The sequence below is a fragment of the Cladophialophora carrionii genome (genome assembly GCF_000365165.1).
Source record: "Cladophialophora carrionii CBS 160.54 unplaced genomic scaffold supercont1.13, whole genome shotgun sequence".
In the NCBI taxonomy this organism is placed as follows: Eukaryota; Fungi; Ascomycota; class Eurotiomycetes; order Chaetothyriales; family Herpotrichiellaceae; genus Cladophialophora; species Cladophialophora carrionii.
Window position 1 is genome coordinate 23475 of NW_008481820.1, and position 16337 is coordinate 39811.

A 16337-nucleotide genomic window follows, 5' to 3' on the forward strand; every position below is an offset into this window, starting at 1 on the left:
TCAGATCAGATCAGATCAGATCAGATCAGATGAGATGGATGGCGTGCCTACCTGCCTGCGTATGACGAATCCGATCGATCAACGGCTGGGTTTGCAGCACAAAATCTCTCCCTCCCTGCCTTTGGTGAGATGAAGGGATCTCCAGTCAATCCTTGGTCTTGTCGATTTCATCGCGCCCCGAGAAGATAGGTTCGACACTTCCACTTCCGACAACGAGAAGCACATGCACTCGATGGAGAAACCAGACCACTTCTGTCAAGAGCTTTTGCATTGATATTGATATTGATGTTCGTATTCGTATTCATGTTCTCATCCTCGTTCTCGATTGTGGTCGTAACTAATTGATTCAAACCCACCTAGCTTCCATGTCACCCCAATGAAGACCCAACATAACCTTTGCGTCACTTAAGAGTCTCGTCTTGGATGTATCCGTCTTGGAAAATTCTCCTAAAGTGAGATCCGCAAACTCCGTGCCCCAGTCGATGATAGTATGCATGCAAGCCGTCGTTCTGATGGAAACTCCAGAGAGGATGCCCGTCTTCTATCAGATCAGAAACACACACAGAGAGTGGATAAAAAGGTCCCGCAGTCGCCACCTGGGCCATGCTCAAAACTCAATAACAATCACATCCTCTTCCCCCAGTATGAAATGAAATAAATTAAGGTCCGGCGATGGGATGTGTATGGCACCAAACAAAGCCAAAAACGTCATGGGGTATCGGCGTCCAAAGAACTCGAACCGTGACGACTCCCGAGAAGATAACAAAACCTCATAAACTGTAGGTGGTTGAGAGGAGTACGTCAAGTATGTTGCTCGCATAAAAAATGTCGTGAATGTGGAGATCGACGTGACGTCAAGGGCAACAGCTCGAGGAGGGTCGAATATCCACTCTTTTCGTTCGGCCCGGTTTGCGTTGGGAAGGTGACAGTGACGATAACGGTAACGGTAACTGGACAAACATGCCCGTCGGTTGCTGACCACCCGCGTAATGATAGATTCCAGACCACTGCAGTCATGACAGCGACGAGAGGAGCTGGGTGTGCCGAACAATCGTGGTCGTCAATCACATGTCAGCCAATTTCGCTCCTCGGCAAACACTTGTGCGGCCAGAATGCGGAATAACCCCCAGAAACCAGAGGGTCGTATTTCCCCGGCAGAGTAGAATGAGTCGTAGCGTAGAAATATTGCATATGGAGCGACCAAAAAACATTGCAACACTCTGGCTCAGAGCGAGATGTCACCAATATCTCGCATCAAGCACGCCATCTGAGCGCGTTTGGCTGCCTCGGCAAGAAAATCAGGTGGCAGCTGCCCCGGATTCATGGCCTGCGCATGGGCGGGATGATCTTGTGACATGGAATTGGTATGAGGATGCAAATGGTGTTGCTGGCCCTGTTGAGTCATCTGCGCTTGTTGGCCACCGAAGGGCTGCTGGCCTGGTAGTTGCTGCGACGCATACGGGTTCGGCTGCGAATATGGGCGTCCGAAGAAGGGTCCCATTTCTGCACCCGACGGCGACGGCAGCGGCGCGTTCATGTGCGATTGGCCTTGCTGTTGCTGTTGCATAAAGTGCGGCTGTATTTGAAGACGATTCTGCGGCTGTTGAGGGGTCGATGGCGGCGGAGGGGGATGCATGCTGTCACTGACAGGACTGGGGTGCGAACTGGTCGAGGCACTCGACGGCTGTGAGAAGGAATTTGCGAACGCAGGAGCGGAGAGAGTGCCACTCCTCTGCTGAAAGTGTTCTTGATGTAGATGCTGTGATGAGAGGCGAGCGCTTCTGCGAGGATAGCTGCTCATCTTGTAACTCGACTTCGGGAGGCTCAGGCCGTGGGATTGTGTTTCAGAGACGCAGCCGCTGAGCAGGCGGCTCCCTCCCAATTCAAAGGTGCTTCTGCGTCTTCGTCTTGTGTTTTTGTCAAGGACAGCGCGCGGCTACAGAGGACCTGTATTCTCGAATCGCAAGGCTTGTGCGGACTCGCCAACTCCCAAAGGGTACAAAGTACAGGCCAGGGACGAAGTACGTAGCGGAGGAAGAGTCAGGATGGGTGTAACACAAGCGTAGTCTCGCCGCAAGAAATGCCGGGGCGCGGAAAAGGCGAGCGGGTGTGAGTAGGATTTTTGGAGAGGAGCCCTGCCTAGGTCAGTTTCTCCAAGTCCTAGCGAGGTCCTCACTACTCGGCCCTGGTCGATGATGCTGACCACCTAGGTGACAAGTGCCCGGATGGCGAAAGTCCTGGACGAGTACTCGGACAGTGTTGGCGGAAGGGCGAGGCGAGGCGAGGCAATCAGGGAAGTAGAGAATTCGTGGGGGAGCGCGTGGAAGCCTGTCTGCCCGTCTGCCCGTCTGCCCGTCTGAGAGCCTGGAGAGATTGCGGGGCTGATGCAATTGGGCCACCGGAATGTGAAGCTGATCTTGTGGGGGGCCGTGAGCCGTGACTGGCTGTGCCGCCGTGGAAACGAATGCGAGATCGAAGATACAGCTTCAGATCAGGGAGAGATAGTCGAGGAGGAGAAGAGAGTCGTGGGCGAGGAGCAGGTACAAAGAAAATCACCCCCAGAAACAGCCGGGTCATCGAAGCCGTCGGGAATACACGGTACGAGCAATGTGCCCAGCCGGCGAGAGTGGGAGGCATTTCTCGCAAGTCTTCGATAGGCTTGATCGCTCCATCCGACGATGTGCCGGCTGCGCTCTCCCACGTTGCGCCGGCCTCGGTCGGTCCTTGCCAGAGCCTCCGGGCAAAAAGCATGCATCCAGCACGTCACCGCATTGATCGAAAGTACGGGTATCCTAGCTACAGATGTATGAATCGACGGGAGTGCAGTAATCCCACGTGTTGCACTTCGCTCAGATATCTGCCGAAGACCTTCTGGACTCACCGCCTGAACGATGCGCCGCGGTAGAGTTAGTGATGGGTGAGTGAGAGTGAGGTGATCGATACTGCAACATATGACTGTGGCCAGGTACGAGTCACCCTTCTCGCGCACGATTCCGCGCATCTACTGTCGAATGGAACGGGAGTGACTCCGTCGTACCTATTCAATAACTGCCGCAGAGCACACATCACATCACAGTATCCAAGTACGAGTACTCCACGCCAGGCTCCACGCAATCGACCACCTCTTCGCGAGTGCCTTTATCTCGACTGAGAGCCCATTCGCTACGGGCGCCGATTCAGGCCACCCCTCGAACGTCGAGTAGTAAAAATTCGATCGTATCACATCATCGTCGTGCAGGAAGGAGTGTCTACTCCATTGTGACGCAGGATATTCGGATACTCGCCTGAGACCTGACTCGAGGTAACCTCGGCATCCTCTTCTCCGACATCTCGCGGTAAGGATGAGGTACACTACGAGTAGTGGCTCCTCCACGGGCTGCGAGCCGCACTCCATACTGTAGTGCAGAGAACTCGTGCTGTCTTGTTCGAAACTCGAAGCGACACATGTGTCAACCCTGCGGATAACTGCATGCTGCTAGCTTTGTAGTATGAGAGCCATGGTAGAGTAGCCGTTCCATTTCTGCCGCCTGTTGTACCCAAGTAGGCGAAGACATCGTTGGAGGCGTCCTCCAGCCAACGCCAGAACCAAGCCGTAGACGGTCTATCAGCGCTTGGCGAGCACAACGCGAAATGCTCAGCATCGACTAACTCGCAGCAAGCAATGGTTCATTCCGCTGTCAGACTGGTGTAGGTGGTGGCGTGAGAGTAGTTCAGCTCAGAGATGGAACCGGCGTCTGGGTGCACTGGCACGACTGGGAAGAAATACATCAAAGGAATGTCAGCCATGCCAAGTAAAGCCAACGGATTTATGTCGTAGGTACTCCGTACAGCCTCCTGCGATCTATCGACAACACGGCCGTTGCTCAGACAAGTAGAAGAGGATGCGCCCTTGCACTTCAGGGTTAGGAATCCAGCTGCCAGAGTTGAGGACTTGCCGGCCCTAACGCCGCCGTGGCTGAGTGGAGGCTGGTGAAGCTGTGGCACCGTAGCACCGTCTCCACCAGTATCCGGCAGAGCAGGGGTGCTCAGCACGCAGAAATTACGGTACACCATAAAGTACGACAGTATCCAGACACCCCCAGAGCTCAAAGCAGTGGCTCGTCGCCAAGCCCCGCATAAGTGTCGCGCAACCGCAGAGCGAGCTTTCATTTTCCAGTCAGTCAGCAATATTCTTGTGTCACTGCACGCTCAGAACGGCAACATCGTGGCCCTCGAGCGAAGATTCGGGTGTGTCTTGTCGGCGCTTTCCGTCTTCAGGATGGCTCACAGTGACGACGATGAAGCTTCGGCATCTCTCGACATTTTCCAGGAGCCCGCAAGCTTTTTCCAGCCTGAGAAGCCACCAACATTCGTCAACTATACCCTTCAGGATGGCGATGAGCTCAGGCTCAGGCTCGTAGGGCACAGTCCTCTTTGGGTGTGATATGGAGTTGCATTTTGTTTGCTGTTAGACTAACCACTTCTCAAGGGGCATCTTCTCTGGAACGCGGGCCAAGTTGTTGCCAAGTATCTCGAGGACCATGTCCACCAGCTTGTGCAGAACAAAACTGTTCTAGAGCTAGGGGCTGGTTCGGGTCTTCCCAGCCTGGTTGCTGCTATCTTGGGTGCTCGAAAGGTAGTGGTGACAGACTACCCGGACCAGGATCTCATAGAGAATCTCCGTTATAATATTGAGCATTGTTCGACACTGAGTAACAAGTCCACCATTGTAGCAGAAGGCTACCTGTGGGGAAGCGCGCCGCACTCCTTGAAGTCTCACATTCATCCCAGCTCAGAAGGCTTCGACCTCCTTATTCTTGCCGACATTCTGTTCAACCACTCAGAGCATACGAAACTGCTCCGAACAGTACGTGAGTGCTTGAAAAGATCTTCCGAGTCGGTTGCTTTGGTCTTTTTCACCCCGTACCGACCATGGCTGCTGGATAAAGACCTCAATTTCTTTGAGCTGGCGCGTGCCGATGGGTTTGTGGTCAAGAAGCTTTCAGAACAGATTATGGACAAGGTCATGTTTGAGAACGACCCGGGAGATGAGCTTCTCCGCAAGACTGTCTTTGGCTACCAAGTGGGATGGCAACTGTGACCAGACATCTGGTTGTGGTTGCCTCTCTCTCGCTCTCTCTCACTGACAACCCTGTTACGCATCAGCTCCTGCTGGTTCTAGTGATCCAAAGGGGAGGCGCGGCCTCGTCGAGTTGCATTGTCAACTTCATCTCGCAAATGAAACCATCTCCGCGCACCTTTCGCACCCACACAGCCACTATCATTCTGTCACAACCCCAGCAGGAAGCATCTCTTCTCCCAGTATCGTTTCTCAAACCCTTTGAAAACACTCGCTACATGTATGTGAGTTCAACTGTGCAGCTCGAAAGGGTTTTGTGGAGGCCAATTCAGTATGGCTGACCTCGTTGGCAGGCTTCCTCGGTGTGTCCTCATTTCATAACCAACAGCTCATGCCCATCAAAGTGCAACTGAAAGGGCTCTGGGTGAACAGAATTGGGTCTTGCTTTCAAGGTCAGCCGGGAAAGCCTAGCGAGGAGCCCTCCCAGCCACCTGTTGGTAAGCACACACACGCTCTGTGACATCTCGCTATTCACCAACAAAGTGCTCATTTCTAATTCGTACCTTAGCAATCCCCCACGTGTCATCCTCGGGCAACAAGACCGGTCCCAAGACTCCTGACAGCACTGTCGTTCACCCATTCATTCCTATATTCTTCGTCATCCTGTTCTTCACGACCCTGTGTGGCCATGACTCGTCGGCGCACATCAGCACACACCATGCCAGCACGTGGGGTATCATTCGCTGACCGAACGGAGCAAGATACACCTGTTCTCAGGGTAGATTCAACGGCAAATGCCGGAAGAACGAATGAAGAGCAGGCTGTCAGAAGTGCCACAGTGCCGGAGAGGCTTGCGGCCAAGCCGACCGCAACCTCGAATGACAGAGCCAATGGCAATGGAGGTATCGGCCAGATCCAAGGTGTTGCTAATGACCAAGTTTCACATGACGATCCAAAACCCGATGATGGAAACGCCGGCGAGCACCAAGTCAGCTGCGACGATGGAGATGTGACGGGAAGGGATGGTGCGTGGGTTGTCCCTGGGGTCGGTACCTTTCAAAAGCGGGCTCTCTACACATTCGACGGACTCAGTCTACCTGCTGGCCTCCATAAGAGCAACTATACTGTGCAGAGCCGGAGAGTGGGATATGGAAACCCACAGATCCCTTACAATGAGCGGTTCGACCCGGCAAACGTTCAGCTTCGCAACGGGTTTCTCACTCTGACCGTTCCAGGAGGCCAGCAGCCCACGCAGGCCGACAATTACGCTATCAGATGTGCGGAAATAACGACTGTGGACCAAAATATCCTCTACGCCAGCGTTCGGACCAAAGCTATCTTCTGCCAGGAACCTGGCACCATTCACGGTGCGTTTCCACGTCGGTTGCCTTCGTGATGACCTCAGATACTGACAGTAGCAGGCCTCTTTTTCTACAAGAGTGACACTCAGGAGACCGATATCGAATACTTGACAGATCCATCTTCCTTGTCCAACCCAGGTCCGGGCGTACCAGTGCCCATGTGGTACACGAATCAGGCTGTGGATCCTCAGAATATGGCCAAGACTTACCAGACCGGCAATGCTCCAACGGACTGCACAACGAACGTCCATGAGTATCGGCTTGACTGGACCAAGGACTTTACTGCCTTCTACATCGACGGAGTGCTCCAGAAAAAGTTCTGGGTCAACATTCCGAGTGTGCCAGGTACATGGGTTTGGAACAATTGGGCGAATGGCGATAGGGGTACGTATCTGGTGTTTATCGCCATCCTAAAGTTCGTTTCTGATTGCCATCGTGACAGGGTGGTCGGCCGGTCCTCCAGCGCGGGACAATGTTTTCAGAATCCAGAGCATCACCATGTACTACAACACTGCAGGCAACGCATCAAGTGGTTCGGTTTAGATGCGGGATCGATGCAGGGACGGTGCACGAGCGCGTGGAGATGTTGTGAACGAATAGTGAGGAGCCTATGCTTGTCAAGAAGAGTCTGGCCCTGCCGTAATCGCGGAGCACATGGCGACCTAGGTGGTGATAAAGAATGAAGGTGGATCGGTATTCTTAGATAACCCAAGGCAGCGCTTGCATGCTCGACTCCAGCACTCAATGAGCATTTCCTCCAGGTCCAGCACCCTACCCGAACCATATTAATACTGCCTCGGTCATGCGTGTGCAGCCATTCTCGCTCTGATTGAGCCGCCGAGCGGGATGTGAATAGATATCGACAAGATTATGTTCAGGACGCCATTGCCGCCGCCGCTGCGGCTGCTGCTATTGCCGCCGCTTATCGGTTGCCTGCGGCACAGCGTACCCACTGTGATTATCACTGCAAACCATACAACGCTTGTCGCGGACCCATAACCCGATGGTCATCGCCGAGTATCAGGCGTGTGGCCGTTATACTCTGGAGATGTGCGTCGACAGCCCCAGCTGGAACGTGAGTTGTGCAGCCAAGCTGGGTTCCTCCTTTGGACGCTGAGAACCAAGGCCGTCCAAGGTGAGCAGAAGGCCAACTGCGACCACGATGCGATGCATGTGGCAATTATCGCGAAGGACCGGGCATGGCAATTCTGGGGTCGACGTGCATGAACACCGTACGTAGCCCCAAGTGCTCAGAACACCCGAGTGGGTCTGGCGCGAGTCATCATCAGAGGTTTCGCCGGCAATCGTGTGTTCTGGAAGAGCCGGAAGAGGCACACAAAGAAGATCTCGGAGAAGCACTGCATAAAATGCATCAGCGTGCTTGCGACGAGCACTTCGCGCTTCATGTCATCATTGGCTATAATTCTGCAACCACCGGAGCGGCGAAGGGAGAGCAGTGAGCTCCGACAGGACCATGATCGATGGGGCGAAGACCACCCTTTTTGCCGTCGCCATGCCCTTCCCTGCTCGTTGCGACCCATTTAGCCGCAGGCATACTGAGAGTTGCAACCCGTGCCCATCGGGCGGGTCCAAGTTGCAACGAGCAAGATACCCAGTACGTCGTTTGAAGGGTAATACGACGCACAGCGGATTATGGCGAGGAGGCGGACAGAAAGCGCGCAAGCCACAAAGGCAGATAACACACCCAAAAATATCAGCTCTCTCATCAAGGGAGAAGGCCGAGCGTGAGACGCAACAGCGAAGGAAAGGTGAGGATAGGGTGAAGTTCAGCCTCCGGGGGCGGCAGGGATCGGGTAGTCGGCCAGGGAAAAGTTTTGAACGCCTGGGGCCTCAACAAATCATGCCCATGAGGGAGCAACATCCCACCCGAGGACGATCAGAGTGGCTTCCTCATGGCTCCCACTCTGCCCATCGAGCCATCCCACCTTTGGCCGCAGCACCTGCAGCCGAAAGCGCCTCGTCTAGACACCTCCACCATGCTAACGCAAACTATGCGCATCCCTCCTCCATCGACCCTATCCCAGCCGATGAGAATTCGCTCATTTCACGACGTCGTCCCCGTTTTATGCATGTTGTTGTTGCTTCTTTTTGTTCTGTCAGTCTGTCCTGCTTTCCTCCAGGGTCCGTGTATGGGTCGGCCTGATTCCAAGCTTCATTTTCCGTTGAGTTTCCTCTCATCGTCATTCGTTCCCCGCGCCTGCACGCTGTCGCGGGCCAGTTGCTGCTTGCCGTCGACCCTCTCCTTGTATTCGTTAATGCTCGATGCGATCATATTGACTCTCGGCCCACGGGCACTTGTGGTGGTTCTCCCGAACCCACCTGTCAAAGGTTAATAGTCTCCTCCTCCATGACCTGGGTCTTCTTCGCCCTCTTGGACACGGACCCCCAAATCCTTCCCTCTAACCTCTACCGACCGTCGACCTATTCACACCTGCTGGCGCCGATGACGTTGTGACACTCGCTATTCACCGGTCGCACAGGTCACCCTATATGCACAGAGGTTTGGTTGTGCGGTGGAAACACGGGGATCCTGCATCTATTTGTGGACGGACGCCTCTGACGACTGTTCTTGGGCACCACACTCTTTTGCCCCGCGTGTACCAGGTCCTCGCCCGGGCATTCGTCAAAAGTCGAGAGCATCTACCTAATGCCTCGTTATCCGCACGTCGCCTGTTGAGAAAGTCTCTACAGACCACCCTGGACGTCAAGTCGTTTCTCCGTCACCTGCGCCTCTCGAGGATATCCACTCCATACCACCTACTTCCTGCGCTGCTTCCTCCGAGGAAGACCTCTACACACACACAACGTTGAGATGTGCAAGGCTCACGTCCTGCGATTCTGTTGCGGCCATGGCATCCTGATGGGCCTCGACATATGCAATCGGGGACCATGTCCTATCCTCAAAACAACCGGAGTCAAGCTCCCTCAGCAACCCTACAAATGCTACAACTGTCAGAACCGATTGTCAGGGTCCAACCTCAGACCCGTCTCATCACGAGGACGTTCTGATTCCTCGAATGGGACGTCGGATTCTCGCTCAGACGGTTCCATCACGCCTCCATCCTCACCGATATCCCGGGTCCAGTCGTTTGCCACCCCTCTGCCTGGTGTGGCTCGACAACCCAAGGAGTGCGGCGAACTGGGACGCAGGTTTACACGATCAGAGTCATTCTCTGCCAAAGCATTCCACTTCTCTTGCACGTCGTCCTCACATTACCTACCGCCTCATTACATGATGTTGCCGAATTTCTTATCTCACCAGGACCATCCTTGTCCTCCGTGTCAGCTGGAAGATGCCCGTCTGCAGGCGGATAGGGAAGCGATCGCTTCGGCAAAGAAGCAATATCCACACCTTACTTGCGAAATGCTCGTCAGTCCTGGGCGGCAATGGGAGGACTGGCAAAGCAAGCCGTCGTTGGAGAAGTATATCGAAGAGAAGCGGTCGGATGAGAGACAATTATGGTTGCACGTTACCAGGAGGTGGACGCAGGATCTGAAGAAGGTCCGAGTCTTGGTCCCCGAGGAAGACGGGCTCGGGTTGCTGGGTTGAACGAAAAATGCATCACCTCTACATGCTCACAGGAGGTTGGAATGGACTCGGGGTTTCCTAGGCGTTCTAGGAGGCATGTCCCAAAAATGGGGGGGCAAATTGTCTTGATATGATACCCATTAGCGTGGAGTCTTGGAGAGGAGGCTTTCTCATCCGCTTCCCAAGGACGGACATTACTACACAACGCCAGCAGACATGAGACGAATAATGATTGAGACATACGGCTGACCTGTGCCTGCCAGGAAACAGGAGTTCGATTTGCTCACAGTACTGCATCCGTCTTCCCAGAGTGCAGTGCGAGTAGTCTACCCATTGAAGCTGAGCGCTTTCAATACACACAAGGTGTCGGTGTCTCATACGAGACCAAAGTGGCGGAAGACCTGTGGTTCGAGGTCGCGTGCTCCCGTGCAGATTGAACTTGCGGTGTGACTTGTCCCTAAATATCCCACGCAATGCACGAGCGCTCTTCCTGTCAGACAATGCGATTTTTCTTTTCTAGGTCGAATGCAGATGTGCGTTGGTGCCTGCCAAGATCTGGGGTACGTCGAATGGCAGGCCCCGAGCATGAACTAGCACTACTAGCAATCGACTCGTCAGCATGCGCTTGCATCGCAGGCAGGCAACAACCATTTCTTCGGTCCTGTTATAGTCGCTTCAGTGTCAATCTATTTCGGGGCAGGCCTCCAAATCTCACGGAATCAGTCTCGCAGTCCTGCGCTCGTCATTATTCGAGGCGTCGAAGCTACTCTGCCACAATGCGGATGACGCAGCTCTCTATGTTGTTATCGCTCCCTGCGGCCATCCTCGCCTTCGTTGTCTTCCCCGAAGCCGAAGTCTTCCGCAGCCAACTCGCAGATGTTCCGAGCCTGTCGCCAAAGGGCCGCGTCATACCGCAGCTCGTCAGGGAAGAGGACAACAGCTTAGAGGCCCCGACGTCCAGCGACACAGTCGAGGAGATCATCGCGGACGAATGGGTCAAAATCACAAAACTATCACCAAAGTCCGCTTTTCGAGCGACGTCTATCGACGACGACACTGACGATCAACCCCTTCCTGTGGTCATCTGGCATGGACTCGGCGATTCAGCCAACGCGGAGGGTTTGAAAGAAGTGGCTGCGTTGGTGGATGAAGTCAACCCAGGCACATATACCTATATGATCACGGTAGGCGCCAATGCTGGCTCAGCGGATCGCCAGGCCTCCTTCTTCGGCAACGTTACGCAACAGATTGATTCTGTCTGCCACGCGCTTGCAAAGGACAACATTCTGCGAACAGCTCCTGCCATTGATGCCCTCGGTTTCAGTCAGGGTGGCTTGTTCTTGCGTGGTTATGTGGAGAGGTGTAACGCCCCCAAGGTCCGATCTCTCATCACTTTCGGATCGCCACACAACGGGATCGCGGAGTTCCAGAAGTGCTCGTCACCGACAGACTGGATATGCCAGGGCGCCAATGCACTCTTGAAGAGCAGCACCGTGTGGTCCGACTTCATCCAATCTCGCCTCGTCCCTGCACAATACTACCGTGATACAAAGGACTTCGACAACTATCTGGAACATTCGAACTACCTGGCGGACATCAACAACGAACGTCCCCTTAAGAACGTCAGCTACGCAGACAATCTATTTCAACTGGAACGCTTTGTCATGATACTTTTCAACAACGATACAACCCTGATCCCCAAGGAAAGCGCCTGGTTTGCCGAGTTCAATGAGACGGAAAATTCAGTCACGCCACTTCGACTCCGGCCCATCTACCGCGAGGATTGGATCGGCTTGAAACGACTGGATAAGAAAGGTGGGTTGAAGACGGTCAAGCTCCCCGGCGAGCATATGCGGTTCAGTGATAAGGATTTAAAGAAACTGTTCAAGTCTTATTTTGGGCCGGAGGGGAGACAATTTGATGATTCGATGGTGTTTGAGAGTGCTAAAATGGAGGAGGAGGAGACGTTGAGACCTTGGGGATCTGCCGGCTATCGAGATGAGGAGTTGTAACATAAGGCGACGTGGCATTCTTAACGTCTATAATAATCTTTTTGGACGGCTGTATGTCTCTTCGCCACCGCAGCAGGCACATTTATTCACTAACCGCAACCGTTGACGGGATATGGCATGGCATCCAGGATAAGCGCCTACTTCGGTTGCAAAGGTCTTTCTTGATTGACTCCCACCACTGTATTCCAAGCATCCGTAGGCCTTGAGCCGACAGACTGCATTGGGCTGAGAATTCTCGATATGGAGCGCTCAATAAGCCAGCGCCGTGCTGTTGCTTTCACCAACACACTGCCTAGGCTAGGCGTCGGGGTCGCTCGATCTTCTGTCGGCGTTGGGGCATCTGCCCATCCATTTGTAGACTCCTGCCATGTGAGGGTTTGTGACCATTGATTCATTCTGTCTTGAGCTTGTTGCCGAATAGACTGAATCGTCTCCAGAGTCAACCAACTAAAAGTCGAGGAGACGAACTCGCGACGTTTAGTGGTCGTTCTGCTTCGCCGTGACGTGCCACCCGTACTAGTACGGCGTGCTGAACAAGAAGAAGACGCCGGTATGATGTATTCATCACGTGATCCTTGAGTCATCGTCACTACAAAGTACCTAGATGAGCTTAAGTACGACCAGTGACCTTGACTCATTCCCATCGTTTGCTTTTTAGCCCTAGAGTTTGCGTACAAGGACCCGACAGCACAGCTTCTTCAAGTGATCGTCAGATTGCACGGTTTCTCAGAGAAGGACGGGCAGTACCACCAGTACCTCGATTCATCCTCTCCCTTTGGTTTACCCTAGAGTTTGGGCAAATATGTCTCACACTGCCCACGCCATCGAGGGGGCGAGGACGTGGACACGCGATGGATTCCTGGTATCGACAGACTCGTCACTGATCCCCGTGGAAGACCTCAATAAAGCCTTTGCATCTGATACGCTATACTGGGCTTCACCACTGCCAGGTCCAGTCATGCGAGACATGCTGGACAACTGTATTTGCTTTGGTCTTTACTCGCCGACACCGGCACCGCCTGCGCCTGCGCCCGTGGATAACGCCATCTCGGCGTCTACAGCGCCAGACCCAGCAGAGATTTTGCATGAAATTGCTGGACACGTCAAGCCGGCATCGAGCAGTGAGCCAACGAGCCATCGGACGCCATCCAAGGACGTGGAGCAGCAGCGGCGGCAGACCCAGGACCAAGAACAGCCCTCGTTGATTGGCTTTGCTCGCTTGATCACCGATGGGGTCACTTTCGCGTACCTGACGGATGTGTACACGTTGCCAGAATGGCAAGGTCAGGGGCTTGGGAAATGGCTGATCTCTTGCGTGCAGGAGGTCGTCGAAGACATGCCCCATCTGAGGAGGTCCATGTGTATCGTTGGCCATGGGAAAGAGAAGGGTATAGAGTTTTATGGGAGCCTGATGAAGATGACGCCGCTAACGGAGCCGGCCATGGTATTGGTATGTCATCTTCGTTTTTGGGCTGCTGAGATACGTCGCAGCCCCGGCGCTACGCTAGGCTAACAGCATCGAGCAGTCCTGGAAAGGGCCTGCGAACACCTTCTGAATATGTTGGTAGTCTGGGTGGAGGCGAGAAGATCGACTCAGCACGAGAGACAATGTTAAATATGTCAACGAGAACAGGCGGAGAGACTTCTCGCCCGCAGGCTTTGGTGAGTGCCTCTCATACGATTGGGACTGGATGGAGGCATGATCCTCTGAAGCCTTCTCTTGAATGTCACCAACCCACGGTGATACGACGAAGCATCAGCACTCTGCATCGCTCGCATTTTTGGCATCAGTCGGAATGAATGGATCTTCCTTCAATATTTCCTTGTCACCCACTCGCAGTAGGTATACACGCTGCGGCGCCGTTGATATGCACTGGTATGAATCGATCCTCGAGACACTCTCCGGGGGGCTTTGACCTCTCCTTCATTTGCGTTCGAGAGCAGCGTCCGATGTCACTACTTGATCTTCACGCAACGTCCTCGCCAAAGCTTCACTGCCACCGACGCGACAAGTGAAGGGTCGATCTAACGAGGTGGAATAAAATCTGAGCGACCACTCCATATCGACTTTCACACGAATTGTATTCGACTCAGCGTTGCCTCCTTCGACACTTTGCCTGCCGTGCTCGGACAAACAAGATGGCCTTTGACGCAGTCAAAGTCAAGATGCTGCCGACCTTTTTTCTTCTTCTCTTGCTGAACCTCGGGCTCGTTATCACGACCGTCCACAAGTCCGGCTCCCCTTCTCGAAAAACGACTGGAGATATCAAGCGTATGCGCGCCTCATGCGACAGGGCTTCGAAGACGCAATCACCCTCGCGCGGGTGGTGTTGCTGACCGGAAGGGACTGCGATCCGGTACGTGCCCTATGGACAAAATGGTTCCATTGACTGCGGGACACAAGTACTGGCAGTGGTAGCCGGCACGTCAATGCTAATGTTGCTGTCTCGACTTCACAGGAATTCTTACGGTGTAAGTCGTCCCTTCACTTCCTTTGCTCTGTTGTCGGCCGTAAAGCTGACCTCGTGCTCAGACTTCCAGCACCAAGACTTCGAGTTCGTGCAGTCCATCTTCGCCAGAATAGCCAACTTCGAGCCGCCCAAGGATCACAACCCCGCCGATACCCTTGCCTTGCTCTCTACCTTTGACATGGTGAGTGGGCGTTTCTGTTGTTGTTGTCGCGTCGGAAGCGTCCCTCTATTAACACCAGTCTCTCACTGCTAGGACGCCACGTTAAGTCCTTACTGGTCCAAAATCATGATGACTTTCGGCGACTATCCACGCGTTCCCGCCGACATCCAACCCAGTAGGGGCTGTGGAGCTTACCAGGACAATCTGCTCAATAGCAAAAATGCATACCTTATCTACGATGCGCGGGCACCGAGGCCAGACAACTGGGACTTCCAGGGTTCGTGTTACATGATCCTCTGTCCGCAGGGGGAATTGTTCAACTTCCGGCTCGATCTGGCTGGGACGGAGAATCCGCCGGCCTGGGCCAGGGACGCCCAGGGCAACCCCAAGACCGGGTGGGGGTGCAGCGGCCTAGGAGACAGAGATACCGGGTACATGAGGACCATCGGGTCGACGGTTCTGCACGAGTTGCTTCATTGTCCCGACATCTTTGAGGGGGTCCCCAATTATGATACGGTCATCTATGATCGTCAACACTATGGGTGGAAGTTCAACATCATCCGCAAGATCATCGATTATCCACCAAATGACCGTTCTTGTATGTCTCTCTCTCGCGCTGAAAGAGGCCGTGGCTCTGGATGCTTCCCTGCCATCAACCCGATCAGTCGATGCTAATCAAGTCGTGTAGATGGACCGTGGAAGTCGGCGAACCTCAACCGGCAGCCTGCAGACCCGACCACCGGACACTCAATCTCGATCCAAAATGTGGACAACTATGTCTGGTACGCCACGTCAAAGTACTGGTCCTGGGTATGTTGCTCCTTTTTCGTTTTCTCTGCCACACGCACTCTCTTTCCCTGCCGGATCCGTGGTATTGGAGTCCGAGTCCGAGTCCGACAGGGAATACCTAATCTGACAAATGTGGCAGAAATGCGGACGATCCTTCGGCCCTGCAACGTCTCATGCAGACAACAATCTCCACATAGGCCGCGGCTGGGTTCCTGCGCCGCAACAGCCGGGCAGACCACAACGTGGTGGCAATCCTCCGGTCGCGGCACAGGTGGACATTGATCGACGCTCTCCCCCCGGGGATCTCTCCGCCATCGCCGAGCTTCTCCTTGACACGGGATTCGAGTGGGAATGATGGGTGAGGGGCATGGGCACGGGCATGAGCAGCTCTTCGTCGGTGAGAGATAGGATGGGCAACGACCGAGTGGGCACGGGCGCATGATGGGTGTTGGTTCCCTTCGCACCTGCGCAAAAAGTACTGGTGGCGCAGCGGAGGGCTCTCAGTGTGGTGTGGACGGCGATATGTCGCACCCGCGCAATTGCTTTCCTACCGGTTTCTTGAGGATCGTGACTCGGGTGCCAACTGGGTTGCGGCACGCGCACCCACGAAGTTGAACGGCAGTACGAGCTGGTCAATCCACCACATTGTGACGATTGCTCGGATGTGCAGCCAGGAAGAAACCAGTCCATAACCAAGCTGTTCTTACGTCGGCAAATAAAGTGCATCGAAGCAGCCTCGAAGTTTTTCTATGGTGTTGCCACCAGAGACGCGGCCGCGACGGCACCCTAGAAGCTCAACACCAGAGCCCGTGAATAGGTCCCCGTCCGCGGCGCCGCTGTCGACAGAATAGTCACCTGAGGCAGTCAAGGCGGGGGCCGTTTTCTGAGAGGCAGCGAATTCATCTGAGGGCCGCTTAGCACAAATTCCGTGGATG

At 54.2% G+C, this 16337-nt stretch overlaps 7 protein-coding genes across 7 annotated transcripts; 6 read left to right on the forward strand and 1 right to left on the reverse strand.

The window, feature by feature from the left end:
- Window positions 1–1225: 1225 nt before the first annotated feature.
- On the reverse strand, window positions 1226–1801 carry G647_10162 (uncharacterized protein; the record flags this gene model as incomplete). The annotated part of the gene is made up of 1 exon (XM_008726154.1): window positions 1226–1801. The coding sequence occupies one exon, from the start codon at window positions 1799–1801 to the stop codon at window positions 1226–1228; it is 576 nt and encodes a 191-aa protein (XP_008724376.1).
- Window positions 1802–4258: 2457 nt separating this feature from the next.
- Window positions 4259–5080, forward strand: G647_10163 (uncharacterized protein; the record flags this gene model as incomplete). Its single annotated transcript, XM_008726155.1, has 2 exons — window positions 4259–4417; window positions 4469–5080. 2 exons carry the CDS (start codon window positions 4259–4261, stop codon window positions 5078–5080), a joined length of 771 nt encoding a protein of 256 aa, XP_008724377.1.
- A 697-nt stretch (window positions 5081–5777) lies between these two features.
- Window positions 5778–6963, forward strand: G647_10164 (uncharacterized protein; the record flags this gene model as incomplete). Its single annotated transcript, XM_008726156.1, has 3 exons — window positions 5778–6426; window positions 6478–6804; window positions 6863–6963. The coding sequence occupies 3 exons, from the start codon at window positions 5778–5780 to the stop codon at window positions 6961–6963; spliced, it is 1077 nt and encodes a 358-aa protein (XP_008724378.1).
- A 2842-nt stretch (window positions 6964–9805) lies between these two features.
- On the forward strand, window positions 9806–9991 carry G647_10165 (uncharacterized protein; the record flags this gene model as incomplete). The annotated part of the gene is made up of 1 exon (XM_008726157.1): window positions 9806–9991. One exon carries the CDS (start codon window positions 9806–9808, stop codon window positions 9989–9991), a length of 186 nt encoding a protein of 61 aa, XP_008724379.1.
- Window positions 9992–10746: 755 nt separating this feature from the next.
- G647_10166 (uncharacterized protein) lies at window positions 10747–11982 on the forward strand (the record flags this gene model as incomplete). The annotated part of the gene is made up of 1 exon (XM_008726158.1): window positions 10747–11982. One exon carries the CDS (start codon window positions 10747–10749, stop codon window positions 11980–11982), a length of 1236 nt encoding a protein of 411 aa, XP_008724380.1.
- An 802-nt stretch (window positions 11983–12784) lies between these two features.
- Window positions 12785–13538, forward strand: G647_10167 (uncharacterized protein; the record flags this gene model as incomplete). Its single annotated transcript, XM_008726159.1, has 2 exons — window positions 12785–13432; window positions 13509–13538. 2 exons carry the CDS (start codon window positions 12785–12787, stop codon window positions 13536–13538), a joined length of 678 nt encoding a protein of 225 aa, XP_008724381.1.
- A 583-nt stretch (window positions 13539–14121) lies between these two features.
- Window positions 14122–15757, forward strand: G647_10168 (uncharacterized protein; the record flags this gene model as incomplete). Its single annotated transcript, XM_008726160.1, has 5 exons — window positions 14122–14254; window positions 14516–14634; window positions 14707–15211; window positions 15302–15423; window positions 15542–15757. 5 exons carry the CDS (start codon window positions 14122–14124, stop codon window positions 15755–15757), a joined length of 1095 nt encoding a protein of 364 aa, XP_008724382.1.
- Between the last annotated feature and the right edge of the window lie 580 nt (window positions 15758–16337).